This window comes from Theropithecus gelada, chromosome 11 (genome assembly GCF_003255815.1).
Source record: "Theropithecus gelada isolate Dixy chromosome 11, Tgel_1.0, whole genome shotgun sequence".
NCBI lineage: Eukaryota > Metazoa > Chordata > Mammalia > Primates > Cercopithecidae > Theropithecus > Theropithecus gelada.
In genome coordinates, this window is record NC_037679.1 from 101,004,028 (window position 1) to 101,031,957 (window position 27,930).

Below are 27,930 nucleotides of genomic sequence, written 5' to 3' on the forward strand. Positions count from 1 at the left end.
TGCATATGGAGGATCCCTCCCACTGAAGCCTGGGTGAATAAAGAGATGTGAATGGGTCCTGGAGATGCTTTTTGGCCTTTCCGTTTCCTAACTCTGTGCTGCAGGAGAGATTCGAGGGAAATCTGGATGACTTAGCGGCTGCTTTCAGGTTTGCCACTGGTGTGGTGTGGAAAGAGAGACCAGCTGTTCTCTGTCTCTCCTGAGCCCAGATTAAGGGGAAAATTAGCTTAGAACCCTTAGAAGGGATTTAAGTTTGATCTACAGACTTTCTGATTGTAGCAGTTACTAAGCTGCTAGAATTACCTTGGATATCCGGGAAATCTTTCTGGAAATATTTAAGGACTGGATAATTCCCATCTGTTTATAAAGGCTTTTATGGAACCATTCTGGAGGGAGGAGAGTGGCCTGGAAACTCTCACAGAGTCAGGCAGATAAGAAGTATTTTCTCTTTTCTCCTTGTGGTGGTCTTTTCCCTTTGCCTTTAGAATATACTCCACCATTTCCTCCTTTATGGATGTACTTACTGTCTGTTGGTCTAATGGAAAATCTTTGAGACAAAAAGCTATGTCTAGCCCTGAGATTAAGGCATCCTTGGGCTTCATCCAAATGGGAGACAGCCGAGCTCATGCAGGGCTTCCACTTTATTTGGAAATTCAAGTAGAAGCACTTCTGCTGTTTTGTTTTCCGCTGCTCTTGAGAAAGCCACAGATGCTCAGCAAAGACTGCAGGTCTAGCCAGGGGACAGAGGGTAAGAGAGAAGAGGCTGAAGTCACGTTAGATCAGTGGTCTTCACAAGGGGCTCTGCCTGCTTCTTTATCTGTAGAGTTTCTTTAGCTCCCTCCACAAACAGACTGAAAGTTTTCACAGGGAAATTGCTTAATTTTCAGCCATTTCCTCCTTGCTGGAGTTGAATGTAAAAGGCAGAATCAGGCTCCTGGGATAAATACAATGGACTGGACTAGATTTGCAAGGCCTGGGAGACAGAAGAAGGTTCTGACCCAGACCCATTCTTCTTTTCTTTTCTTCTTCTTCTTCTTCTTTTTTTTTTTTTTTTTGAGATGGAGTCTTGCTCTGTCGCTCCAGCTGGAGTCCAGTGGCGCGATCTGGGCTCACTGCAAGCTCCACCTCCTGGGTTCACGCCATTCTCCTGCCTCAGCCTCCCGAGTAGCTGGGACTACAGGTGCCCACCACAACGTCTGGCTAATTTCTTGTCTGTTTAGTAGAGATGGGGTTTCACCGTGTTAGCCAGGATGGTCTTGATTTCCCGACCTCGTGATCCACCCACCTTGGCCTCCCAAAGTGCTGGGACCACAGGCGTGAGCCACCATGCCTGGCCTTTTTTTTTTTTTTTTTTAAATAGATGTGTTGAGCTGTTGACATATAATAAACTGCATTATATGTAAAGTGTACCATTTGATCATTTTTAATATATATTTGTATATATGTATATGTGCGTGTGTTTGAATAAATAAATAAGTCCAGGAAACTATCATGGAATCATATATCATATTCATGAACTTAAGGTAGCAGACATATCCACACCCCCCAAAATTTCCTCTTGCCCCTTGGTAATCCCTCCTTCTCACTCCTCCCTACTCTCACTTCTTTTCTTCTAACAAATGTTTTCATTTTTTAGAGCTTTATATAAATGAAATCATATAGTATGTGCCTTTTGTGTCTGACTTCTGTCACTCACATGATTATTTTGAGATTCGTTCATTTTGTTGCTTAGGATCAACAGTTCATTCCCTTTAATTAAAACTGGCATTTCATAATTTGTTTATCCATTTACCTGTCAATGAACATTTGGGTCATTGTTTTTGGCTATCACAAATAAAAGTGCTATGAACAGTCATGTACAAGTCTTTGTATGTACACATGCTTTTCTTCTCTAGAGTAAATAGGACTAGGATGGCTGGATCATATGGGAAACATTTGTTTGACTTTCTAAGAAACTGTCAAATGTTTTCCAAAGGAGTGGTACTGCTTTACATTTTTACTAGCAATATATGAGAGTTACAGGTGCTCCACATCTTTGCCAAGAGTTGGTACAGTCAATCTTTGTAATGTTAGCCATTCCAATAGGTGTGTAGTGGTATTTCATTGTGGTTTTCAGTTGCATGTATCTTATAACCAATGAGGTGAACATCTTTTTATGTAGTTGTTTGATATCCCTATATCTTGTTTGGTGAAGCACCTGTTCAAATGTTTTGCCCATTTTATTTTTATTTATTTATTTATTTATTTTGAGACGGAGTCTCCCTCTGTCGCCCAGACTGGAGTGCAGAGGTGCGATCTCCGCTCACTGCAAGCTCCACCTCCCGGGTTCACGCCATTCTCCTGCCTCAGCCTCCCGAGTAGCTGGGACTACAGGTGCCCGCCACCACGCCCGGCGAATTTTTTTGTATTTTTAGTATAGATGGGGTTTCACTGTGTTAGCCAAGATGGTCTAGATCTCATGACCTTATGATCCACCCGCCTCGGCCTCCCAAAGTGCTGGATTACAGGCGTGAGCCACCGCGCCCGGCCTTGCCCGTTTTAAAAAGTGGGTTGTTTTCTTATGAATGAGTTTTGAAAGTTCTTTATACGTTCTAGATAAAAACCCTGTATTAGATATGTGTTTTGTAAATACTTTGTCTCAGTCTGTGGCTTACTTTTCATTCACTTAAATTATATCTTTCAAAGAGCAGATGTTTCCAATTTTGATGAAGACCAATTTGTCATATTTTTTTCAAATGAGTTGCACTTTTGTTATTATACCCAAGAAACTTTTGCCTACGCTAAGGTCACAAAGATGTTTCCTTCTTGAAGTTTTATGTTTATAGGTTTTACATATAGGTCTATGATATATTGTAAGTTATTTTTTGTATATGGTACAAGGTGTAAATTAAAATTCTCTTTGCGGCCAGGCACAGTGACTCATGTCTGTAATCCCAGCACTTTGGGAGGCCAAAGCGGGCGGATCATGAAGTCAGGACATCAAGACCATCCTGGCTACGGTGAAACCCCATCTCTACTAAAAATATAAAGAATTAGCTGGGCCTGGTGGTGGGCGCCAGTAGTCCCAGGTACTCGGGAGGCTGAGGCAGGAGAATGACGTAACCTGGGAAGTGGAGCTTGCAGTAAGCCAGAGATCGCACCAATGCACTGCAGCCTGAGCAAGACTCCGTCTCAAAACAAAAAACAAACAAAAAAAACTCTTTTTGCAAATGGATATTCAATTGTTTCAGTATCATTTGTTGGAAAAAACTGTGCTTTATCCTCTGAATTGCCTTGCATCTTTGCCAAAAATCATTTATATCCATGGGTCTATTTTTGGCTTCTCTGATCTATGTTCCATTTATCTGTTTGGATGTCTTTATGCCAGTATCGCTGTCTTGACTACTATAGCTTTATAATAAGTCTTGAAATCAGGTAGTGTTTGTCTTCCAATTTTGTTCTTCTTTTTCAAAGTTGTTTTGGCTATTGTAGGTTTTTCTCATTTTTGTGTGAATTTTAGATCAGGTGATCAATTTCTACGAATAAGCCTGGTGGGATTTTGACTGGAATTGAGATGAATCTATTGGACTTAGGAAGAAATGACATCTTAATAATATTGAGTCTCTCAATCCCATGAACATGGCGTATCTCTCCATTTGTTTTAGGTCTTCTCTGTATTCTCATTGATATTTTATAGCTTTCAGTGTATAAGGATTACACATCCTTTGTCAGATATATTCATATCTCATATTTTTATACCCTTGCAAATGGTATTTTTATTTCAATTTTAATTTTTTATTGCTAGTATAGATAAATACAGTTGGTTATCATATACTGAGTGTGTGTCCTGCAACCTTGTCTAATTCACTTATTAGATATGGTAGCTTTTTGTGAATTTAGTCAGTTTTTTTATATAAGCACTCCTGCTGTCTGGGAATAAAGATAATGTCTTCCTTTCCAATCTGAATGTATTTTATTTCTTTTTCTTGCTCCATTGAACTAGCTAAAATCTCCAACACAATGTTGAATAGAAGTGGTAAGAACAGACATTCTTGTCTTTTTCTTGACCCCAGAGGCAAAATATTTGGTCTTTCACCCTTAACTGTGATGTCAGCTGTTGTTGTTTCTGTAGATGCCCGTTTTCGTGTTGGGCCAGTTCCTTCCTATTCCTAGTTCTCTTAGTTTTTCTCAGGAGTAGATGTTGTCAGATGCTGTTTCTGTATCTATTGAGATGATCAAAAGGTTTATCTTTTAAAGTTTGTTAATATGGTGAATTATATTATTGATTTTTAAATGTTAAACCATTCTTGCCTTTCTCAGATAAACCCTGGTTGGTCAGGATTATCATCTTTTTATATGGCATTGAACTCGATCTGTTACAATTCCCTAAAGAATGTTTACATCAGTGTTCATAAGGGATATTGGCCTATTTTTTTCTGTAATATCTTTGTTCAGTGTTGGTATCAGGATAATGCTGGCCTCATATAATATGATAGGAAGCATTTCCTACTCTTCAATTTTCTGCAAGAGTCTGTGTAGAATTAGTATTACTCATTCTTTAAATATTTGATAGAATTCATCAATTTAGCTCTGCGGACCTGAAGTTTTCTTGTGGGAAGATTTTTTGTTTAACTATCAGGTCAATTTCTTTAGCAGGTATAGAATTGTTCATGTAATCTGTCTCTCTTTGAGTGAGCTTTGGTATTTAGTGTTTTTCAAGAAATTGGTTCATCTAATCTAAATTGTCAAATTTGTTGCCATAAAGTTGTTCATAATATTCTCTTATTAGCCTTTTAATATCTAGAGTATCTGTAATGATATCACCTCACATTGCTGATATTGTAATTTATGTCTTCTCTCTTTATTGATCTTCTCAAGGAGCCAGCTGTTAGTTTTGTTGATTTTCTCCATTGCTTTTCTGTTTTCTATTTCATTTTTTCTTTTCTGATCCTTATTATTTTTTTCTCCCTACTTTGGGTTTAATTTGTATTTTATTTTTCTTGTTTTTTAAGGTAAAATCTGAGGTCATTGATTTGAGCCCTTTCTTCTTTCCAAGTATATATGATTAGTGCTATCAAGTTTTTCTTAGTACTGCTTTAGCAGTATCCCACAAAATTTGATATATTGTGATTTTTTTTCATTTAGTTCACTATACTTTTTCATTTCTCCTTTCCTGTTTTTTTTTTTTCTTTCGCCCATGGGTTGTTTAGAAGTGTGTTACTCTCTTTCCAAATACTTGGACATTTTCCAGAGGTCTCTCTGTTATTGGTTTCTAATGTAATTCCACTGTGGTCAGAGTACATACTTTGTACAAATTGAATCCTTTTAAATTCATTAAGACTGATTTTGTGCCCCAGAATATGGATTATCTTGGTCAGTATTCCACGTGTATTTGAAAAGTATATTTAGCTGTCGTTGGGTGGAATGTTCTATAGATGTCAATTAAGTCAAGATGGTTGATAGTGTTGTTCAAGTCATCCGTATCCTTATAGATTTCTGTCAACTTGTTTTATAAATTATTGAGAAAGAAAGTTATTGAAATCTTTGGATATCATTATGACTTTGCTGTTTTTCCTTGCAGTTCAATCAGTTTTTGCTTTGTGTATTTCGAAGCTCTGCTATTAGACACATAAATGTTTAGCATTATTATAGCATGTTGACCTTTTATCCATATGAAATGACTTTTTAATTCCCATTAATATTCTTCCTTCTGCAATTCGTTTTGCCTGATATTAATATGCAATATTCTCTTAACTAATGTTAATGTGTTATATCTTTTTCCAGCCTTTTACTTTTAACTGTTTGTGTCTTTATGTGTAAAACACATTTCTCGTAAGCAGGATATAGTTGAGTTTCCTCAACATAGGCAGTCTACCAAACTGTGCCTGTGTTTCCTAAAAACTCTTTAGACAATAAGACAGGGAAAACTTGGGGCTCATTTTGTTTCTTTCCTATCTCTCAGGAGCAGAGCTTGAACTAGAGTAAGATGAGTGAAGCCCCTATGATAAAAAAATTTAGGACAGAAATCACTGTCAGGTGCACAATTTTGTGAGCGAAAGCCTCCTTAGATTTTGTACCCTAAGCAGCTGACTCTTGAGCAGGTACTAATTCTCAGGGTTGTGTAAGCTCAGGGTTAGGTCCTGAGAGTAAATGTCTTTTAAAATCCTGTTCTGTAGGGGCTTCACTCAGCTCAGTATAGTCCTGCCCCTGCTTAAGGATTACCATCCTTCATTCCTGATGTCTAGTGTCTTAAAAACCATTTTTAAAGTTATATTCTCTCTGGATTTTTGGTTATTTCAATTGGGAGGGTAAATCCAGCCTCTGATACTATGTCTTTTCTGGAAACAGAAGTCTAGACTTATTATAAGATAAAAATTCCACATATAGAGCTACCTGCCTGAAATAAAAATGCTTGCAGGCCCTCCTCTGAAGACTTCAGCAAAAGATTGGTCTTCCTTCACACAATGGTCAGTGAGTACCTACTGTGTACCATATTCTAGGCTAGAAACTGGTGGTAAAATCAGATAAGACATGGTGCCTGTCTGCTGGTTGTTCATAGCTGACTTCTCTAGAACTACTAGTTGACTCTTTCATGTCATGCATCACTTGTTAACGGGTGGGCAGAGGTCGAGGGAAAGTGGTCTAGGGAAGATAGAAAGTCAGCAAGCATCAGATCTGGAACTAAGAAATCCTCTCTACTATTTCTCAGGCCCAGAGTGACTTGAGGGCTCACTTAAGGTCACACAGCTATTTAATAGTAGTTGATTGCCACAGAGTTTATTTAGGACTCAATCTAAAACATTTTCCCCCACTGTCAGTCACTATTATTGAAATCCCACCATTAGAGACTCTCAGAGACTCATTCATTAAGGGCAGGGACCATGTCCTACTCACTATGTCACCTAACACTATTTCTCAGTGTTAGCTCAGAGCTTGCTGCATAGTAATCAGTAGATGGAAATAAATGAATGGATGAATGAATGAATGAATTAAAGACGTTCCCGTTAAAATGATGAATATGCCTCTGGGAGGTGATTTAGATCAGTTGGGGATGAGTACCCTGTTAAGAGCAAGCCCGCAACTGGGTCTCAGGAAGGCGATGTGGTGTAGCAGAAGAGGTCTCTGACTGTGCTAGACTTTGATCCAAATTAACCTCTCCAAAATTCAGCTTCCTCATCTGTATGATGGGAATCCTGATTATACTTACCATATGGGAGGATATCAGGTTCAATAGGAGGAAGTATGGTAGGGGCCTGGCAAGAGAAAGCACTCAAGGAATGACAGATATTATTAATCTCGTCTCCTGGGAGCAGCAGGTGGGAGTAGGGTGGGGCCTACTGGGTGCAGAGACCTTGCAGATAGAGTCCTGGCAAGGTCCCAGGAAGACAACAGCCTGTTCTGCTCATGTGCTATATTTACAGAAGCTCACGTTACCACCATCGTTATCCAAAAGCCCTTGCAAAGCCAGCACTGCATGCAGGTGGGTTGAACAATGCACATAAAAGCCACGAAGACACAGCCCTGCCTCCTCAGGCTTACATCCAAGGCAGCTCCCTCTGGGGAAGACAGAATAGAAATGTGAAATCTGCTTAGGATTCGGTGATGGTCAGTACACACACACAGGGATGACAAGAAAGAACATTCCTGAGGACAGGGCTGGTCAGATGGGTCAGAGTGGGAATTACATGTTCAGCCACGCGGAGCGAGAGGTGTAGTCTGCTCTGCCCTGTCAAGGTCTTGTTACATGGAGTTCATTCCTGATGCCAGGAGCTCTTCCAGCTCTGGCCCCCAGCTCTTGACAAATCTGGTAAAGGGAAGATGGTCACTGAAATCAACAGATTTTAGATTGCTTTGGACATGGTATAGCTGAGCCAGAGGCCCAGGGCCTAGTAATCAGAGAAACCTGCCTGGTGATTCACTTATTTTCCTCCTTTCTTACTCACATGGACACAGGAAATATGATCCAGGGCATCACGTTCTCCAGCTTGCCACAAAATGCATGACAGTGCATATCTCTATTTTTAAATCCAAATGTGATCATGTATTTAAAATTTGGACCTATTCTGCTTCCAAAAAGTCTTCAGATGGAAAAAAACAATCCAAGGATGTTATTATTTCCTTTTATCCCATGAACTCAGTTTTTTATTAATAACATTTACAATTAATAGCAGTTTATGATGTGGGGATTTCACAGACTTGCAGATGATCAGAACTAGAAGGGACCTTAATGATAAACAGGTCCAGTCTCCTCATATGGATAAGGAAACTGAGGCCCAGTCAGGTACCGACTTGTTCAAGGTCACATAAGCAGCAGCAGTGGAGTCCAGACTGGAAGCCAGGTTTCTGTATACTGTCTTCCACATCACATTGCAAGATATCCTCTGAAAACACTCCTTCAGGGTCTTTAAGGTCTGATTGAGGTGTATGATTTGTGATTCTTTTTGGGATGAAAACAGCCTTGGGCATCACCAAACCAGGCCTGGCAAGTCCTGTGCAACATGAAGCTCCTTGAGAATGGGGCACATTTTCTCCTACTTAAACTGCAGAGCTCACAGCTGTGGCAGAGGTCTATGACATTGAGTAAGAGCTCACCAAGAACCGGTTGACTGTGAATGATGTAGGAGCAAGTGCATCTGCCTGAGGAGAGCTTTCCACCCTCGGCAATGCTGAGGAGTCACGACAGGGTGGGATTAAGATCATACAAGTTATACAAGCTTGGATTGCCATCTCAGCTTTTGTAGTAATTTGTTGTGTGATATTGGGCAAGTCACTCAACCTCTCTGAGCCTTAGTTTTCACATTGCTAAAATGAAGATGATAATGGCTATGTCAGAGAGATGTGAGAATTACATGGAAAAAATGTATATAGAGGCCATGGCATGGTGTCTAAGTGAACGCTCTATAAATGGCAGCTGGTCTATCAGGATCTGTTTTGTTGTTGTTTGGTTGTTTAAATTGGGAGAAATTATTTTTGGGCTTCCCCTATTCCATCTCCTTTCAATCTGGAGATGTCTGTCTTCTTTCTGCACTCTTCCCTTCTCCCGTTGATGGACTTGCCGATCTATTAGTGATCATGGAATATTTTCCCCTTGTCCTGAGCTTTTGCTAATTAAGAGGTGGTTGCTAAGAGATGCCTGGACACACTGGTGGGTGGCTCTGTGCTTCCTTCTCATCCCCTCTTGTTCTTTTTCAGCCTCACTCCAACCCACCACACCCACTTCTCTCTCCCATTTTCCATGTTCAGGTTCTGAAAAAGACTTCAAGAAACTGACTAATCTCAATGGCTGCCCCTGATGGGAGGGTAGTCTCCAGACCCCAAAGACTTGGTCAGGGCTCTGGCCGGGGGCCAAAGGGGCGTGGAGCCTGCCTGCATCCCCTGGACAGCCTGGAGCAGAAGGAGACTCAGGAGCAGACGCCGGGCCAGCTGGACATGCTGAGGAAGGCACAGGAATTCTTTCAGACCTGTGATGCTGAAGGCAAGGGCTTCATCGCCAGGAAGGATATGCAGGTAAGTGGGGTCCCCGCTAGGTCTGCCCACTGAGAATGCCAAATGTCTCCCTGTCTCGGGTTAGAGCTTGCCCCATGGGAGGTCACATCCTTAACAGAAAAGGTGCCATCAGTTCTGTCTTGGAAGGAAAGGTCTGACCAAACTCTACTAGGAGCCGGACCTCCTGGGTTCATTCTATTTCTGGCCTTTACTTGCTGTCAGACTCCAGGGCTGTTTCCTCTCTGCCTCGGTAACTTTCCGGGATTGTGGGAAATGATAATAGTAACATAAGGGACTTAAGTAAGACACAGAGAAGAACCTGCTGAAACTGAAAGTAGAAAGGCACCAACTTGAGTTATAACAAAGTCATTCCTGCTGTCTGTGCCTTAGGAATAGGTACAGTGTCTCCCACAACCTGGGAGGAAGGCATTTCTGAGGTTGTCTTATCCATCTCTCACCTTCAAACCCAAACACACTGCACTCACCTGAAGAGATTCTCCAGAGAGATGGTGTGCAGAGCATCAGTGCACACCATTGCCTAGTGCAGTGCCCGGCAGCCTTTGTATAAAGGTCCAGAGAATAAGTATTTTCCGCTTTGTGGACCTTACAGTCTCTATCACAGCTACTCGTCTCTGCTTTTGCAGCACAAAAGCATCCATAGGCAATATGTGAACAAATGAGGGTGCCGTGTTCCAATAAAACTTTATGGACCAGGAAGTTTGAATTTTATATAATTTCCGTGTGTCACCAAGTACAGTTATTCTTTTGATATTTCTTTTTGACCATTTAAAAATGTAAAAACCAGGCTTAGCTCACTAGCCACACCAAAATAGGGGATTGCTGGGTTAGCCCAGGGGCAGAGTTTGCCCACTCCTGGTCTGGTGCCTTTCTTTCTTTAGTTTCACAAACTTCTCAGTGTGTGACTGAAGTCTGTTATGCCGCAGTCAGGATTTCACTTGAACGTGGGTGAATAAAACACAGACTCCACTGGAGTACTTTCAAAGCAGCTCTTTTCCCCTCCGTCTTTGTGTCACTCACTCCATCAGAGTAGTTTTTGAAGGGACGCATCCCTGTGCTGTTGGAGGAAGCACAATGGCTAGGCTCTCTTTAAGTCTAGTTCTTCAGAATATACCAAAGTCGGGCAATGAAATGTAGAGACCCTCATTAGGCTCAGCCCCATCTCTGCTCGTGCATGTGAGCTCTGAGGTATGGAGGCTACGAAAGGAGCCTTATGACCCCAGGTGAAGTGTGGCAGTTCTTCCTCTCCCTGGCCCCATGTGATGGTGTGCTTATGCTTCTCCTGGCGCTCTTCCACTGTCCACCTGGTGCACGAATTGAGGGAGAAGACCTGGGGAACAGCACCAGCTCAGCCCACAAATGAGCCCAGCCCACCCTTCTTTGCAGTGATGACTCCCCCAGTAAGTTTCTGTCCCCAAAACCCAGTCCCCAAAGCCTCACCACGTGGAAGGCCAGATTCAGTGTGTTTTGAGGAAACCTTTGACAAACCCCTGTCTGTGAACTTCATAATTGGCATTCACAGGTCTGCGGTAGCGGTGGTTGGTGGTGGTGGTTTCAAAATCAGGCTTAACTTTTGATTATTCCCTCTAGAAAGAAAGAAAAGGAAATTCACATTTATGGAGGATCAACTCTGGGCCACATGTGCTGTGCCACTCAGCACTCTTGCTGTATATAACCGAACTCTCATTGAGCCCCACTCTTTAATGAAGGGATGAGGAGTCATGGAGAATTGCAACTAGGTATAAATTTTTAAAGAAATCACTTGTATTTGACTTGAAATATAGTCAGAAACATTAAGTCCCAGAAATACCGACTCCGCCTTCCTCCCCAGTCCCCACTCCTGATCCAGGCAGGAGGACACCTGAACCTTCAAGCCGTCAAGCCAATAACTTGGCATCCATGGCATTTATTTCTGCTGTCTACTTAATTTTCTGACGCTTTTCTGAACCTGTGGTCAATGAAGCATTTGAAATGTTTAGTTCTTCCGGCTGGCAAGTGCTGTCAAGAGAGGGAACAGAGCATGTTATTTAAGCACCATCTCTGGCTGCTTCCGCTGGCCACCTCTGAAGGAAGATAGGCTGGGGGAGATGCATGAAGAAGAAGAAAAACGGGGCTTCTCATGGTCAGCTGTGGCTCTCTGCAGAAAGTCCCCATGCCCCTTGGTTCTCCTGCAGCAGGTCCTCCAGGCATCTGTGTTGTCGGCTTGTCACTTCCACATGGGGCCGTGGTGTACATGTGGTCACCGCCTTTGGCTGGTGTCCAACTTCCTGGGCCTGGGCACCACCGCCTTTTTTACCTTAGGCTCCCAGCACAGCATCATGGGAACTGGAAGGGAAAGAGCACATTGTTCATACACATACAAATTCAGAAAGCAGGAAAGGTCCTTGAGAGCAGAGTGGTCTTCAAGGAAGGAGAGGCCACAGGCCAGGTGGGAGGAAGAACACAGGAGGCTGAGGAGCTAATGGAGAAGCCAAGTGGGAAGAAAGTCACAGACAGGAGAGGGAGATGGGGAGAGGATGGGCAGGAGATCTCTCTGAGAAAACCTAGAGCCTCAAAAGCCCTGTTTCCCTGAATGTTTTGGAGCAGTAAAAGGATTATCTACCAACACCAAGCACCTGCCTCCCCAACACTGCCCAGAATTCTTGGCTATGCCAAACTTAAGAGTCATTTAGGAGTTGGCAAACTAACCAAATCTGGGCCACTACCTGTTTTTGTAAGTAAAGTTTTCCTGGAACACAGATGTGCTCATTCTTTCATGTGTTTTCCATGGCTTCTTTCACACTGCAGTGGCAGAGTGAAGTAGTTGTGACAAAGACGAATGGCCCACACAGCCTAAAATATGCACTCCCTGTGGCTGTTTTCAGAAAAAGCCGGCTAACTCCTAATTTAGGTTAACTAGAAAACTTTAAAAGATTTTTATAGCAAATTAACTTGGGTTTTAATCCTCAATCTGCAACTTGCTAGTAATACGAATGTGTGTGAATCTCTTAACCCCTCTAGGCTACAGTTTCTCAGCTGTGAATTATTTATAGCTACCTCCCAGCATTAAAAGAGAATTGAATGAGCTTAAGCATGTAGCACACTCAGCCCTGAGACTGGGACCTGGAAATCCCTGGAAATGCACTGTGTATGTGCCACGTCTTAGCCCAGTCCCTGATGTCCTCTGCACTGTGACTGTGTTTAACTGTGGTAAGATACAGATAGCACACAATTTACCATCATAACCATTTTTTAAGTGTGCAGTTCAGTGACATTAAGTACTTTCACTTTCTTCTGCAACCGCCATTATCATATATCTACAGAACTCTTTTTATCATGCAAAACAGAAACTCTGTACCCATGAAACAATGTCCTCATTTCGCCTACTCCCAGCCCCTGGCAACCACCGTTCTATTTTCTGTCTCTCTGAATTGGACTACTCAAGGTATCCTATATAGGTGGATTTATATAATATTTGTCCTGTTGTGACTGGCTTATTTCACTTAGTATAATGTCCTCAAGGTTCATCCGTATCACAGCATGTGTCAGAATATTTTTAGTCTGAATAATATTCCATTGTATGTATATACCACATTTTTTCCCTCCATTCCTTTGTCAGTGGATACTTGGGTAGCTTCCACCTGTTGACTGTTTGTGAATAATGCTGATATGGACATGGATGGGCAACTATCTGTTCAAGTCCTTGCCTTTTATTCTTTGGGGTATATTCCCAGAAGTGAAATTGCTGGATTATAGGATAATTCTATTTTATAAATATTTTGAGGAGACACCGTACCATTTTATACAGTAGCTGCACCATCACATTGCAGTTTTAAGGTGCAAGTTGTCTGTCCTGTCTTAGAGAAAAGAAACGGGCATTTCTGCTGAAAAGGGAATCTTCCACTCATATCCAGCTGCTGTTATTTTTGTGTCCAATCTACATGAGTGGCGGCAATTTTGCCTCCTGGAGGACATATGGCAATGCGTCATGTTCACGACATGCCAATTGTCATGCTTCGGGATAGGTTCCAGCCCGTACTGAGGTCCAGAGGAAGTGGGTGGATGAGCAGAAACAACACTCGGGGTCATAGGCAGGTGAATATGGTTTTATTCAGCAGCAGCTTTCATCAACAGCTTTCTCACACTGTCCGCCCTGTCTTGGCTACTTAATCCGGCGGCCCCCACACACAGCTTCATGGCCCGCTCTCCCTTGCCTTCAGGGTCAGCAGCTTCATTAACTCTTTCTTTGGGCATGTGTCCTGGCTCCCCGCAATCTGTTTGCAATGACAGACAGCTCTGACTCTCTCTCTCTTTCTGTGGGCACAAGCGCAAGCATGCCTGCACATTGTCAACGGGACAATTATACCTTTTACAGACAATAGTGGTGTACAGCCAAGTGATGGCCTTCTCATGTTATGGCTATATGGCTGTGATAACCAGTGGAATTATACGCCTGCGCTCTAAACTTGCTGAGTCACGGAGGATGTATAATTCTACCACGGTCTATCCTTGACCAAAGCACAGCCAAGTTCCTTACACAATGTATGGAGACGTTTTTTATTGAAACGACTGGTGAGGGAAGTGCTACCAGCGTTTAGCAGGCAAAGGCTAGGGATGCTGCTGTATATCCTATAATACACAGATTGGTCCCTCCCCTGCCTCCCTTAACCAAAAATCGTCCATTCCAAAATGTCAGTAGTGCCGAGATTGAGAAACTGGCCTATACCACGTAATCAGCCCAACCCAAGCACATGAAGGTGCAAAGCAGGATAAAGGTTGACGCTGCCCTCGCACCTCCCACTCTCGTCCTAAAGAGATTTGGGATAGCTGAACTGTACCACAGGGAAGAGGGTGGTTGGTGCTGGAACGGCGTCTGAAAAGAATGCTGTGAATGCCCCAAAAGGAGGGACAGTGTCATTCTGGACATAAAAAATGGATATCTTCTGATTTTCTCCTTAATAAAAATGCCATGGAAGCATGTTTGAAGCTGTGCAACCATATGCTTTAAGCTACGTGGGGTGTGTTACTGGGCTGGTGACCAGGAAGGTAAAGGAGTCTGGCTGGAGTGCAACCAAAGACACCACTTTCCATGGCTCTGGGGCAGGAACTCTCAGTACTGCTGCTGTAGATGCTCCATGTTCCAGGTTCTGGAAGGCTGCCAGTCACTATGAGTCTTGCTGAGAATTAGCAGTTGGGCTGGTCAGGATCTGGAGTGTGCGAGGTCTAGACCAGCACTCTGTACATGGGAGCTCAGGGTCTCCTGCTGTTGCTCTTAGTCAAGCGCTTATCCATGCCTTCCTTCAACACTTATCTAAACAAACACGAGTTCGTGTTTGTCAGCATTGGGCTAGATCCTGGGGACACAACAATGCCTAATGAATGAGGTCCCTGTTCTCAGAGCACTGAGGGAGCAGACATTCATCAACGAATCACATCTGTCAGCATATGAAATGCTCATCGAGATAAGACTTATGAATGAGAGAAAGGTAGTCTGGGGAGCTTGCGTAACCTGACCTAACCTGGGGAGTTGCAGAGGCCTTAGGGAGGAAGCGATGCCGGAGATGAGAGTGAAGAGTGAGGCTGGTGTTTAAAGGAGTTCTCAAGAGCTCCTAGTGCCATGGGCAGTATGGATAGGAAACTGGGTTCCTCCTCGTGCCTCTCGTTTTCCCTGGCCCGCCCTTCCAGGTGCGTGAAAAGCTGTGAGTGCCACAGGATCTCTGGAAGGCTGGGTCTTGGTGGTGCTGGCAAGGGAGACTTTGTGTTCTGCTTTTGGTGGTGCTGGTAGGTGGGTAGGTGTGGGCAGTAATGACGGTGAGGGAATAACAGAATGAATGCACTGGAGAACTATTAGACAGTTGCTTAAGCCCTGGATGGAAAATCAGTTCTTTTCCCAGCTGTGGTCTCCACTGTGACTTTAGGCTAATCTCAGAGCCTCACAGGCTTATTGCACAGTGGAATAAATCATCTTGCTCCCCTCCACCCTGCTTATCTCACTTAGTTAAAAAGGTAGGCCAGGTGCAGTGGCTCACACCTGTAATCCCAGCACTTTGGGAGGCTGAGGCAGGTGGATCAACAAGTCAGGAGTTCAAGACCAGCCTGGCCAAGAGGGTGAACCCCTGTCTCTACTAAAAATACAAAAATTAACTGGGCGTGGTGGTGGGTGCTTGTAGTCCCAGCTACCCGGGAGGCTGAGGCAGGAGAATCGCTTGAACCCGGGAGGTGGAGGTTGCAGTGAGCCAGATCACACTACTCTACTCCAGCCTGGGTGACAGAGCGAGACTCCATCTCAAAAAAATAAAAATAACAAAAATAATGTAAACAGTACCAGGGGACCATACCAGAACAAGCTGGTTTTCCATAGCTCTGCAGGCCCTGAGCAGAGTGATAAATAAGAGATAATTATGGTTATTAAGACTAAAAGATTTTTCAAGGAGGGCCAACTAAACAAGGTTAAAGAATCAGGTGTAGTGCAGTTGCAGAGAAGGCTGAAGAAGCACTCAGCGCTGATTTGCCAGGACATGAAGAGTAAGAACTACTTGGAACCTATAATATTGCTTTCCCCATCTTCGCTGACAACAAAAGGAGGAAACTGGCTTGAGATGTAGACAAGAAGGACTGGGATTAGACAACAGGGGGATTTGGGGTTGGAAGTGCTGCTGGATCCAGGAATGGTGCCTAAGGTGAGCTGTGAACTAGCCTCTCCTGGTTCATGCTAACAAGAGAAAAGTGTGTGGGGTGTTTGGGTGAAAGGCCTGTTGAAGTCCCGTTGATCTCTGGAATTTTCTTGCAGCTCATTTCTTGCTCCAGCCCCAGTGTGAGAGACCACATTTTGAATCAGATCCAGCAATCCTAGGCTGAGGGTGGGGAAGGAGGAAGGATTATCCCAAGGAAGGAATGTGAGCCTGACAGGAGCTTGCGCTTTTACCCTACCTCAGGTGTGATGCTTTTTATTTCCAATGATGCTAATAAAATCCCTGCTTGCAAAATTGACTCTCTCCTTACCCTGTGTTCTTCTGCTGTAGCTCTTCAGACAGCTGGTTTATGGATTGTTGATAAGTCAGAGATTCTGCTGAATGCTAAGCAGATATACTTCCAGAATCTTTGCACACTCTCTCTCACTCTCCTTCCTTTTTTGAAAAGCCCATTCATATTTAATTCAATTCTTCTAAATGGCTTCCACATCAGCCTGTCTTCGCACTTTATAATGCGTTGTAGTCTCTCTTAATGCATGTACCTGCCAAATTAAGCTTTATGGCTTATCCGCTAGAACTGCCATAGGATCAAGCCAAGTGTTCTTGCCAGTTATGTTATGGGCTTTCACACCTCCCAGCTTATTGTTGAGGTTGGTATGTACCTTTCTTCTTACAAAGCCCTGTATTCACTGTCTTCAGCTGTCAGTCACTTGCACACTGGCAATTTTGCAGTTACCGCTTAGGTAGCTGGGAGGAAGGGAGATGGTCGGCTGAGAGATAATGAACTCTCTGGGGAGTTCTCATTTGGAGACCTAGATTGTTTGGCTGTGAGGGGACACTTGCTCCAACTATGCAAATTAGCCTTGGCCTGAGGCCGTTGCACATCAGGCAGAAGGCCAGAAGGGAGCAGCAACAGCTCAGCTACTTTGCTCTTGGGCCATCAGCTGGTCTCTGCCCTTCCCTCCTTGTGAGGTCTGAGTCTGTTCTAGACTCAGATCCAACGATGACCTCCTCCAAGGGGGACTGTCTTGTCCAGTCCCCCTTTAACACACAAATACTCTTGGGGGCTTGATACCTTAAGCCAATGGCAGTTGAGATCTTATTAGGAATTCCTTACCAGTCAGCCGGGAGCCGGAGTGGAAGCTGGACTCAGGGCCTGGGTGTGGGTCACTCAGAGGTAGGAAGGGGGATTATCCCATATCCCCTCAGAGCTCAAGGACCAAAATGTGTGTCTGTAGACACTTACAAATGCAGTGCTGAGGCACTGGGACACCAGGGGCCTCCAGCAGGAGAGGCCTTTAAAAGTAAATGACCCACCCCTGCATCATGGTACGGGAGAGGAAAGGGGGCTTAGGGAGAGCAGGGAAGACAGGGTTTGAAGCCTGGCTCTGCCATGCACTCCTTGAGGGGCCTCAGTGGGCCATGAGTCTCTCTCTGTCTTTCTGCCTCCCTGCTACTTTTTATTGAATGCTTTCTCTATGCAGGCACTGTTACATGCTTTACATTTATGATTGCAATTAACTTGATAACACTACGCCGTGTGGGTATTATCCTGAAAGTATTTGGTCCCGTACAGTTTGAGTCCTTTACAGATGTTGAGAGTGCTGGCTTTGGAATCAGAGCTGGATTGGACTCCTGGCTGTGTCATTGCTAGCCATGTGACTTTGGAGCAGGTAATTTCACCTCAAACTTCATCTGTAAAACAGCGATAATAGTGCCTAGCTCAAAGCGTTGTCATGGGAATTAAATGCAGATAGATAGATAAATGCATATTTACGTATTTATTTATGAATCACCTAGCAAATGGCCTAGTACATTAGTAGGCACCCAATCAATGGTAGTTGTGCTAGCATGGAAAGGAGGAGAGGGATGGTGAAGCAGTCTGGATACAGAAGCTTGCTACTGGCTTTTGTAGCCTGGGCCGAACTCTAGACACTTTCTGGCAGAAGACTCTGCAGTCCCAGGTCACCCCCGCCACCGGTGAGTGTCAGTATTAACCAGTACACTCTGGGTTGTTTTCAGAGGCTGCATAAGGAGCTACCGCTCAGCCTGGAGGACCTGGAGGATGTGTTTGATGCCCTGGATGCTGATGGCAATGGCTATCTGACCCCAGAGGAGTTTACTACTGGATTCAGTAAGTTCTGATGGGTGCTGGGGACCGCAGGGTTATGGGTCTACTTAGCACTGTTTAAGGTGCATTCCTGTTCCCTCTAGACCTGGGGGGCAGGTAGTAAAGCTTTCCTGCCCTCCTTTCAGGGACCTGGAGCTCAAGGTCTCCAGGCTCTGGATTGCTTGGGCCTCCTCACATGCCTGTCTCAGCTGCTGACATTGCTGCTTGCTCAGTGCCCACTGCACTGCCATTAGCAAGTTCCCTGCCACTGGGACTGGCAAGGGAGATGGACGGAAGCTCTGCAGAAGGCATAGCATCAAAGGGGGAGCTGTGATGAGATTTGCAGCCTCTCCTTTTCTGCCTTCATAGAAAAATGGCCAAAAGGTGGGACAACTGGATGGCTCATTCCAACCCAAGTCTGGCTGAATCTTCCAGGTTGAGGGATAACAGCTATCAGAGGAATTTCTAGAAGGTTTGAACAGACTAGCCACTCTCAAGGTAACCAGGAAGAAGGAGAATTGAGATCTATGAACAATATAAAGAAACCAGACACACTATCCTATCAGATACATGAAAGGCAAATTTTACCATACATCTGCCTCATGTGTGGGGCCATATAATTTTCTAGTAAGTATCTGATGCCTTTCCTGACCTTCAGGAGCTTCCAATTGACTTGGGAGGATAAGACAGAGTGCTGTAATACTGGACAGTATGCGTATGGAGGAAGTACACTGGAAACTGTTAAGGAGCTTATAGATGTGAAGTCTAGTGATGCGAGCGGGAGGATGACTAGGATGACGATAGGAGCCTCTGCAGTCAGGGTGCTGGAATGCAGTGCAGGGAAAGGCCTTGTTGCTTAAAGAAGAAATCAACAGAGGTGCGTTCTAAGCCAGATGTCAAGGGACTGAGAACCACAAAGGAGCACCATACTTGTCTTGCGTTCTGCCGTTCCCAGATCCTAGCATCACTGGTGGGGTGTTTGTGGAAGTGGAAAAGACACAGAATCTGGAACGTGTCCACGGACCTACATCCATGGATCTTTACTGGAGGGCCTTTCCCTTTCCTTCTCTCAGATGAACCTTCGGTGATTCCCGGCGGGTGAGAAAGCTGAACTCTTCTTGGGTGGGTGGGTCTAATTCAGATCCTTGTGCCCTGCACCCCTTAGGTCACTTCTTCTTCAGCCAGAATAACCCAAGTCAGGAAGATGCAGGTGAGCAGGTGGCCCAGCGCCACGAAGAGAAGGTGTATCAGTCCAGAGGGAACGAGGATCTGGGAGACATGGGCGAAGATGAGGAAGCCCAGTTCCAGATGCTGATGGACAGACTTGGAGCCCAAAAGGTTTTGGAAGAGTAAGTGGTGACAGTGATTTGTAGAATGGAGACCAACCTGAGAGGAGCCTCTTCTTGTGTCCATTCAACAATTAACCTTTGTTAACCATGTGGTGTCGGTCCCTGCACTGGAATGCAGTACAGGGAAAGGCCCGTTGGTTCTGCCAGTGGGGGGCGTGTCCTTTGTGATGACCTGACTGTGTGTTGGGCTCTGTCTCTGCTTTTTACTTTATTTTTCTGTAGGAAACATTCCTATTCTCCTTCTCTCCCACCCCCGCACCTTCCTCACTCCCGGCCATGCGTTATCCCGCAGTCCTTGGCTCAGCCTTGCTCCCCATGGGGCACTCACACATCAGAGGTCTGTACCACGCCCTCAGGGTTTTTCAGGGAGTTCTCACTAAGGCTTCCTATCACTGTCAGCTCCCCAGCATCTTTACCTCTCCTGGGTCTCTACAGCTACGGTGCCTCCCAGCTGCCCCAGCTCTGGGCGCCTTCCTGGCAAAAGCCCATCATGTAGCAGCATTTGCACACTATGTCCCCAGCACACCAGGCTTGTGAAGCAAGCCAAGGTGGGAAATTAACCTGTTTTTAGCAGGCCACTACTTGGAAAATTTTAGACGGCTGGGATCTCAAACAAAACATAATTACCCCTTCACCTTTTTTTTTTCCTAAAAGGTGCTTTGGAATAGACACATGGATCTAAGCCCTGACATTGAAGTAAAGTAAAATAAAATAAGCAAAATGTGATGTTATAGCTAGTAGAAACCAAACAGAGGGCCTGAAAAGCATGTAATACCTTCTGCCCCTTTAGCCTCTGCCTTTTGGCCTTTTTGTTTTGCGGTCTCTAGATCTTGGGCTAGGTCTGTGTTTCCTGCAGGGTGGGAATGCCCTACTGATTGTAGCTGACGTTTCCTGAGCTTGGGAAGAGAAGGGGCTATGGTGGGAAATGATAAAGAGGAGGCAAGAGAGGAGAGGCCTATATATGATTTGCAGGACGAAGCTCTGTGAATTTTTCAGCAAACAATTTGGTAGACTGTGGCAGAATTGGGAAAGACTGGCAAAAGTGTGTTCCAGGCAAGAAAGGGATAGGTAAGGGCCTAGGAAAGATCCTGGTGGGGGTGCTACACAGGAAGTGGATCTCAAGACCAGCAGCAGTAGCAGCGTTGCTGAAGGTCTGGAAGGGGCTGCAGCAGGTGTGGATCACAGAGGGTGCGGCTGGGCCGGTGGAGGGGGCACAGGTGGGTGGGAAGTTCATTAGTCATACACCTGACCCAGCTTCTCCAAGGACAAAAGGCCAGAGCACAGAGACCATTCCTGGTGACAGTGTGACACCTCCTCCTGGAGAAGGGGGAAGGAGAAGGCAGTGCAGGTGAGCTGAGGTGCTGTAATGGAAGGAAGGGGCCTCTCCACCCAGCCCGCACTGCAGGGCAGCAGCCTTCCTGGCAGGGTTCTCAATTAGAGTCCACTAGACGTGACTCTGAGGACCTATAGCAAAGGCCAGTGCAGAACTGAGCCAAAATGAGATGTCCCGAAGAAGAGGAGGTTTTGTGGAGGTTTCAAGAGTGGTCTGTAAAAACTGATACACAGAAGATGGTGACCAGCCCCTTCCATCCTCACCAAAGTGGGCTTAGGTTGCAGCATGAGGGAAACATTCATGGCTGTGAGACCTCAGATAGGGAAATAGGAAAGGCTATGAAGATTTGAGGGCTCTTTGAAGATTTTGCTCACCGAAATGATTTGTGTGTTGTCCTGGAAGCAGTGAAATGGATTGATAAACCTCCCAGAATCCCTTCTAGCCTATACTCCCGTATCCTCCCAGGAGGAGTGGCCTTGGTGTGTTCTAGAAGCTCGAGACTGGACATCTGCACTTTGGCTTTTCTTGGTGGCCTGATTGGCTGAGTGATTTGACAGCTTAGTGAGCTTTGGCTTGTTTTTCATCAAAAGTTGGAAGACTTGTCCCTTTCCCAGAAATCTGGGGCAAGATGTTGTTGCCATGACTAAGTATTTCAAAGAGTGTTGGAAGACGAGCAGGTGGGTCTGCAAATCTCGCTGGGACTTTAGCTCGGTTGGCTCCAACAGGAACCTGGCAGGTGTGGACAGAAACAGACCTAGGCTGGCAAGGTGAACCTTGATTTTACAATGCGTTTACTTCGTGATGGCATGTCTCAATTCGTTTGGTTTGCTGTAATGCACTGCCATAGATGGGGTACTTTATAAATAACCAAAATTTATTTCTGGCAGTTCTGGAAGCCAGGAAGTTCAAGATCCAGGTGCCAGCAGATTTGCTGTCTGATGAGGTCACATTTCCTTGTTCACAGACAGTTGTCTTCTCACTGTATCCTCATATGGCAGGAAGGGTGAATGAGCTGCTTCTGGACTCTTTTATAAGGGCACTAGTGCCATTCGTGAGGGCTCTGCCTTCATGATCTAATCACCTCTCGAAGTCCTCACCTTCTGATACCATCACGTCAGGGTTAGGATTTAAACATATGAATTTGTAGGAGATATAAACATTCAGACCACAGCAGGGAACAACCTGCCACACGGATGGGAGGTCACCATGGTGTCTCTCTGAGACCCTCTTATTTCTGAACCCTTTGTCACATCTAAATTTTACCTGTAGGATGAAATAAGACCCCCCACAACATGTTGTGTGTGTGTTGTGGGGCAGGGAGGAATGGAACTCATTCTGAAAAACAGAGAGGCTCCTTACCTCCTCTTCTCCCATTTCCCAGATTCACCCATGACATCCAGTACAGTTCAAGGTTTACAGTAGATCATAATAAATACTTGTTGCGTTCATAAGGAAATGGGTGGGTGGATGGATGGATGGATGGATGGATGGATGGATAGATGGGTGGATGGATGGATAGATGGATGGTCTAAATAAGTAGGTGGATGCTTGGATGGGATAGTAATAAGGAAATGGGTGGGTGGGTGGATGGATGGATGGATGGATGGATGGGTGGATGGATGGATAGATGGATGGTCTAAATAAGTAGGTGGATGCTTGGATGGGATAGTAATAAGGAAATGGGTGGGTGGGTGGATGGATGGATGGATGGATGGATGGATGGTCTAAATAAGTAGGCAGATGTTTGCATGGGATAGAAGAAAGAACTGGTGGAAGTGATGGATCAAGGAAAGGAGGGAGAGAGGGATGAAGTGTTAAAGAGATGACCAGATAACTGATCAGAGGTGGGCCTGTTTCTCAGTGGTCCTCTTCTCTGCTGGGTGCAGAGGGTAATGTCCATTCCCCAAGAGCATTGCTAGCATGGCATTATTGGATATCACTTCTGAATAAGGTTTCTAAAATATAATGCTTAATACACAAGCACAAAGGATTTTATCCCTTATCCTGAGGGTTCCTGGTCAGAGCTATCCTCAGATCTTCTGTTTTTGGAATATTAATGGGAGACAAGTCACATTTATGTTTCTGTTTTTGTGGTTTCTGTCTTAAAGTGATTTATTAGGGAGGTACTTCCCGAAGAAACTGATAAGGGATTTGGGGAAGTGGGACAGGGAAAGGAAGTAAAACAAATAATGGCGTAATTTTAGGAAAAGTCCTGGTTCTCCAGGGATATTATTTATGTAGTCATAATAGTATAAACATTTATTTATTATCATATTTGGGAATTGGCATACAGAGTTTTAAAACAATACTAATTGTAGAACACAGTGTCGATGGCACTAGTCCCACTCATGAGGGCTCTGCCTTCGTGATCTAATCACCTCTCAAAGGCCTCACCTATTGATCCCATCATGTTGGGGGTTAGGATTTAAACATATGAACTTGTAGGAGATATAAACATTCAGACCACAGCAGGGAACAACCTGCCACAGGGATGGGAGGTCACCACCCACTTCTCAGTGGGCCTCTTCTCTGCAGGGCATAGAGAGTAACGTCTATGCCACAGGGGCATTGCTAGCATGGCACTATCAAATATTACTTCCGAAGAAAATTTCTAAAATGTAATGCTTGTTATATAAGCACAGATAATTTTATTCTTTATCCTGAGGATGCCTGGGGAGCCAACAGGAATCTGTTGGTGACAGATTGTCAAGGTACAGATGACTGTAATGGACAAGCAAATTTTGGAAAGAGCTCAAGAGAAGTATAGGCATACAGATAACTTTATCCTCATAAAATGAGGGTCATAAGCGATTTTCCATAATCAAATTAATTTAATTAAATGTGAAATATACACTACATAAAGTCTCAAAGTTTGACAGAGTAAACAATCAAAATGTAATTATGTTGAAAGGATAGAAGGAGGTGAAGGACTTATATTTTCAATAGCTGGAAACTTGAAAGATTAAGACACAGAGTGAATATTTAAGTAACAAAAGACTTTGAGAAGACAGTGAACTGAGCTAGTTATTACATCTTGTTCTATAGATACGAAAAAAGTGTTGGAAAATACATATGTGCGCATTAATTTAAAAAATCAAACACCTGATTATTTGGGGGATAAGATTTATATTTATTCTCTACTTTGCTAGAACAAAGTTGAATTGGTAATTGATAATAAACTAGCCTGTGAAGTTTCACTTGAACTCTACTGTTTATTGTTCTATAACTTTCAGACTTGATGCTATAACACTCTATTGCCTGCTAGCTGTGAGAAATTATTAACTTTTATTGAATTAAAACCTATCCTCTTTCAGATTTGTGTTTAACTTAGCTTGATCATTGACTACGGATTTTTTGGTTTCTCCAGAAAGGGAGAACAGGGTCCACCATGTGTGTCTCCTCCTCATTCCCTCCCTGGGTATCAGCCTGAGCCCCTGCATCTCTGCCACTGAGCCGTGTACACACGTGCCTCTGAGCCTTTGTTTATTGGCCTCCCGGTCTCCCAAATCTCTCTCGCCTTGTCTTTCTGCGTGCACACATCTTTCCGACTTGCTCCTTCCCTTCTTTTTGCCTGTCAGTCATCCCTAGTGTCACCAGGCCACAGTGGGGTGCTGCATATTCTCTTCCCTTCCTGCAGCGACAGTTGCTCTCTGCCGTCCATCACATGGCACGTCTTTACCTCTCAGCAGTGAGGACCATCCTTCCTGGAGGCAACAAGCTCTCTCCTTTAGCTCCATAGCGTGTGTCCTCACATGCACTGGGCTCCTGTCCTGTCTTCCTCCTGGCATTTGGAGATGCACCCGAGCATGTTGCTGTGCACACTCAGCCCCATGAGCCCATCGTGAAGGCCACAGGAGAACAGAAGCAGCAGAGCGAGGTGGGGAAGGAGGCCAACACTGGAGTCAGACAGAGCCCAATCTGGACCCCTGACTCCATCAGTTACTGCTGGGTGATCTTAGACAGCTCACTCCACCTCTCTTCACCTGCTTCCTCATCTGTAAATGGGGTAATTGCAGCTCCTGCCTCATAGGGTTACTGTGAGGACAAAATGAGCTGATACCCTTGAAGCTCCTCGCATGCAGCAGGCATTCGGTCCACGTTAGCTACTGTCATCTTTATGGTGATTCTGACGGTACTGTTTCTGGCTGTCAGTTTCCTGTCTGGGAACCTCTGTATTTCCCATGAAGCCTCATTTCCACACTTCCACATGAGCATCACTTCTCTTGCAGTGAAAGTGATGTCAAGCAGCTGTGGCTGCAGCTGAAGAAGGATGAACCTCATTTGCTATCCAACTTTGAAGATTTCCTGACCAGAATCTTCTCCCAGCTCCAAGAAGCCCATGAGGAGAAGAATGAACTGGAGTATGCCCTAAAAAGGTGGGTACCCCAGTGTCAGCCACTTTCTGTAACTATGTGTGAAAGAGACACACAGTGCCCTTTCTCTTAGATCTTCTGCCAGAACGTTGTGTGATGCCTCCTTATCGCTGTCTGCCAAAGTGGGGACTGGGTCGTATGTCTGTCACGATATATGTATTTTTAAGCTCTCTCTCACCTTTATAAGCTTTATGATAGGCACTATTCTAAATACTTTTTATACACTAGCTTATTTAGTCCTCACCACAACCCTTTGAAGTAGGGACTGGTTATCATTTTGCACATTTATTATCTGCACATTTTGGAGGTGGAGGGTTGGAAACCCAGAAAGGTTAAGTAGTATGCCCCAGAAGGCACAGCTTGTAAACGGTAGAGCCAGGACTCGGAGTGAGCTAGCCGGGTGCCCGTGACCAGAAGAAAAATCACTCTGATTCCCTCCAGGCAGTAAGGCCCCAACATACTGGGCCATCCCCCAGTGCCAGATCAGCCTACTTTGCAGAGGTGTCATGTTTGGTAAGGTGACCTATAGCCCTGCTGAATGTCCCTCCTCCTGGCCGCTCTCTCCCATCACGGCCTCATGTATCTTCATCCGCCATATTGGCCTCCAAGACTTCTCCAGGAGACAGGACCAGGCAAGTTAAGCAACATCTGAAGAAGCTGCTGAAGAACTGAACCAGAGTCAGAACAGGCAGGTATATCACAAAACCGGGGCAAGCCCGCTAGACACCAGTCCCTTCATGAGAATCAATGCATGGTTATGGGCGCCATGCTGTTCTTAGTCCTTTAACACACATTTACAGCCATGAGCTCGCATTTTGTGAACATGGACTTAGACGTGGTATGACTAGGGATGGTTCATAACCCTGAAGGTGAGGCCAAAACACAGGGCTGGGTTTGAGTAGAGCTTGGAAGCATACAGAGGAGGCCCTGCCCCCTGCTTCTGCCACGAAATCTTGTCCACACCCAGAGATTTGCTCATATTCTGCAGGAATCCTCAACAATCCCATGGCTATGCAGTTCCACAGACCACCTGCTCCTCCATTGAGATACTTCCAGCAAAGCCTGGAAGGCAGTTTCAGAGTCTGTGCCGAAATAGTCTTAGAGCAAGCATGCAGCCTCTAATTGCACAAGAAGAGATCACCATGTGTCTTGCTGTGTAGATCATCTATTTACACATTATTCTGAGTCCCGGCTCCTTTTCGTCTTGTGTCTCCCCAACCTCAACTCTAAAAATAACTTGTAGATCATCTATTTACACATTATTCTGAGTCCCGGCTCCTTTTCGTCTTGTGTCTCCCCAACCTCAACTCTAAAAATAACTTGTAGATAATCTATTTACACATTATTCTGAGTCCAGGCTTCTTTTCATCTTGTGTCTCCCCAACCTCAACTCTAAAAATAACTTGTTGAGGTCCATTGGGTATACACAGATCTGGGGAGAAAGGACTCTTAGGACTCTGCATTATGAGGAAGCTGAGGCCAAGTATCACTGGAGGAAACACAGTTTGGCTGGAGGACTGTTTAGAACATTCTGGGGAGAGGCTCCCAAAGCTCAGAGAAGGGAAGGATTAAAGGGTGTATTTTTATATAGCTATTACCTAATTAAGAATCAGACAGAACTGGCCGGGCGCGGTGGCTCAAGCCTGTAATCCCAGCACTTTGGGAGGCCGAGACGGGCGGATCACGAGGTCAGGAGATCGAGACCATCCTGGCTAACATGGTGAAACCCCGTCGCTACTAAAAAATACAAAAAACTAGCCAGGCGAGGTGGCGGGCGCCTGTAGTCCCAGCTACTCGGGAGGCTGAGGCAGGAGAATGGTGTGAACCCGGGAGGCGGAGCTTGCAGTGCGATCCAGCCACTGCACTCCAGCCTGGGCGACAGAGCAAGACTCCATCTCAAAAAAAAAAAAAAAAAGAATCAGAACTGAGTTTGATTCTTGATTCTGCCATTTACTAGCTGTGCAACTCAGGACAAGTTACCTAACCTCTCTGAGTCTCAGCTTCCTTATCTGTAAGATAGGGATAGTATCCATCTCACAGAGTTTTGAGTATTAAATGAGATAATGCATGTAAGTATTTGGAACAGTGCTGGCACTTAAGTATCCAATGAATGTCAAAATAATAATTATTAGTATTTTAAATAAGTATCTTTATTAGTCTTAGAGGATTTGTCTGGCTGAAATGGAGAGTTTGAGCATCAGTATAATCAGAGGCTAAGTTTAAGGATCCCTGTATCCTTCCAGACAACAGTGTAGTGACTTGCTGCTCAAAGTATAGTCCATGGACCAGCAACGTTGGCATCACCTGGAAACATCTTAGGAATGGAGAGTCTCAGACCTCACCCCCAGCCCCACTGAATCTGCATTTTAACAGGGTGTCCAGGTGCTTAGCGTGTAGCTTTGGGAAGTGGGAGGCTGAGAATCAGGAGTTCTGGGTTTGAGTCATGTGTGGCTTTGCAACCAGCTAGCTCTGTGACTGCTCAAATTTCTCGGCCTCTCTTGAGGCTTGGTTTTCCTATCTGTAAAATGAGGGGACTGGATTAGTTGCTGACCCCACTTCACCCCTTCTCCCCTCTGACCCCCAGCACTGATCACCTGGAGGAGCCACAGCA

At 44.7% G+C, this 27,930-nt stretch overlaps 1 protein-coding gene across 1 annotated transcript in view; it reads left to right on the plus strand.

The window, feature by feature from the left end:
* CRACR2A (calcium release activated channel regulator 2A) overlaps positions 1–27,930 on the plus strand; it is a 131,596-nt gene that overhangs the window by 47,288 nt on the left and 56,378 nt on the right. The window contains exons 4-7 of the mRNA XM_025402662.1: positions 9,223–9,486; positions 18,177–18,288; positions 19,430–19,613; positions 25,176–25,322. Coding sequence (XP_025258447.1) covers positions 9,259–9,486; positions 18,177–18,288; positions 19,430–19,613; positions 25,176–25,322 — 671 coding nt within the window. The 5' untranslated portion in view covers positions 9,223–9,258. The remainder of the gene's footprint in view (positions 1–9,222; positions 9,487–18,176; positions 18,289–19,429; positions 19,614–25,175; positions 25,323–27,930) is intronic.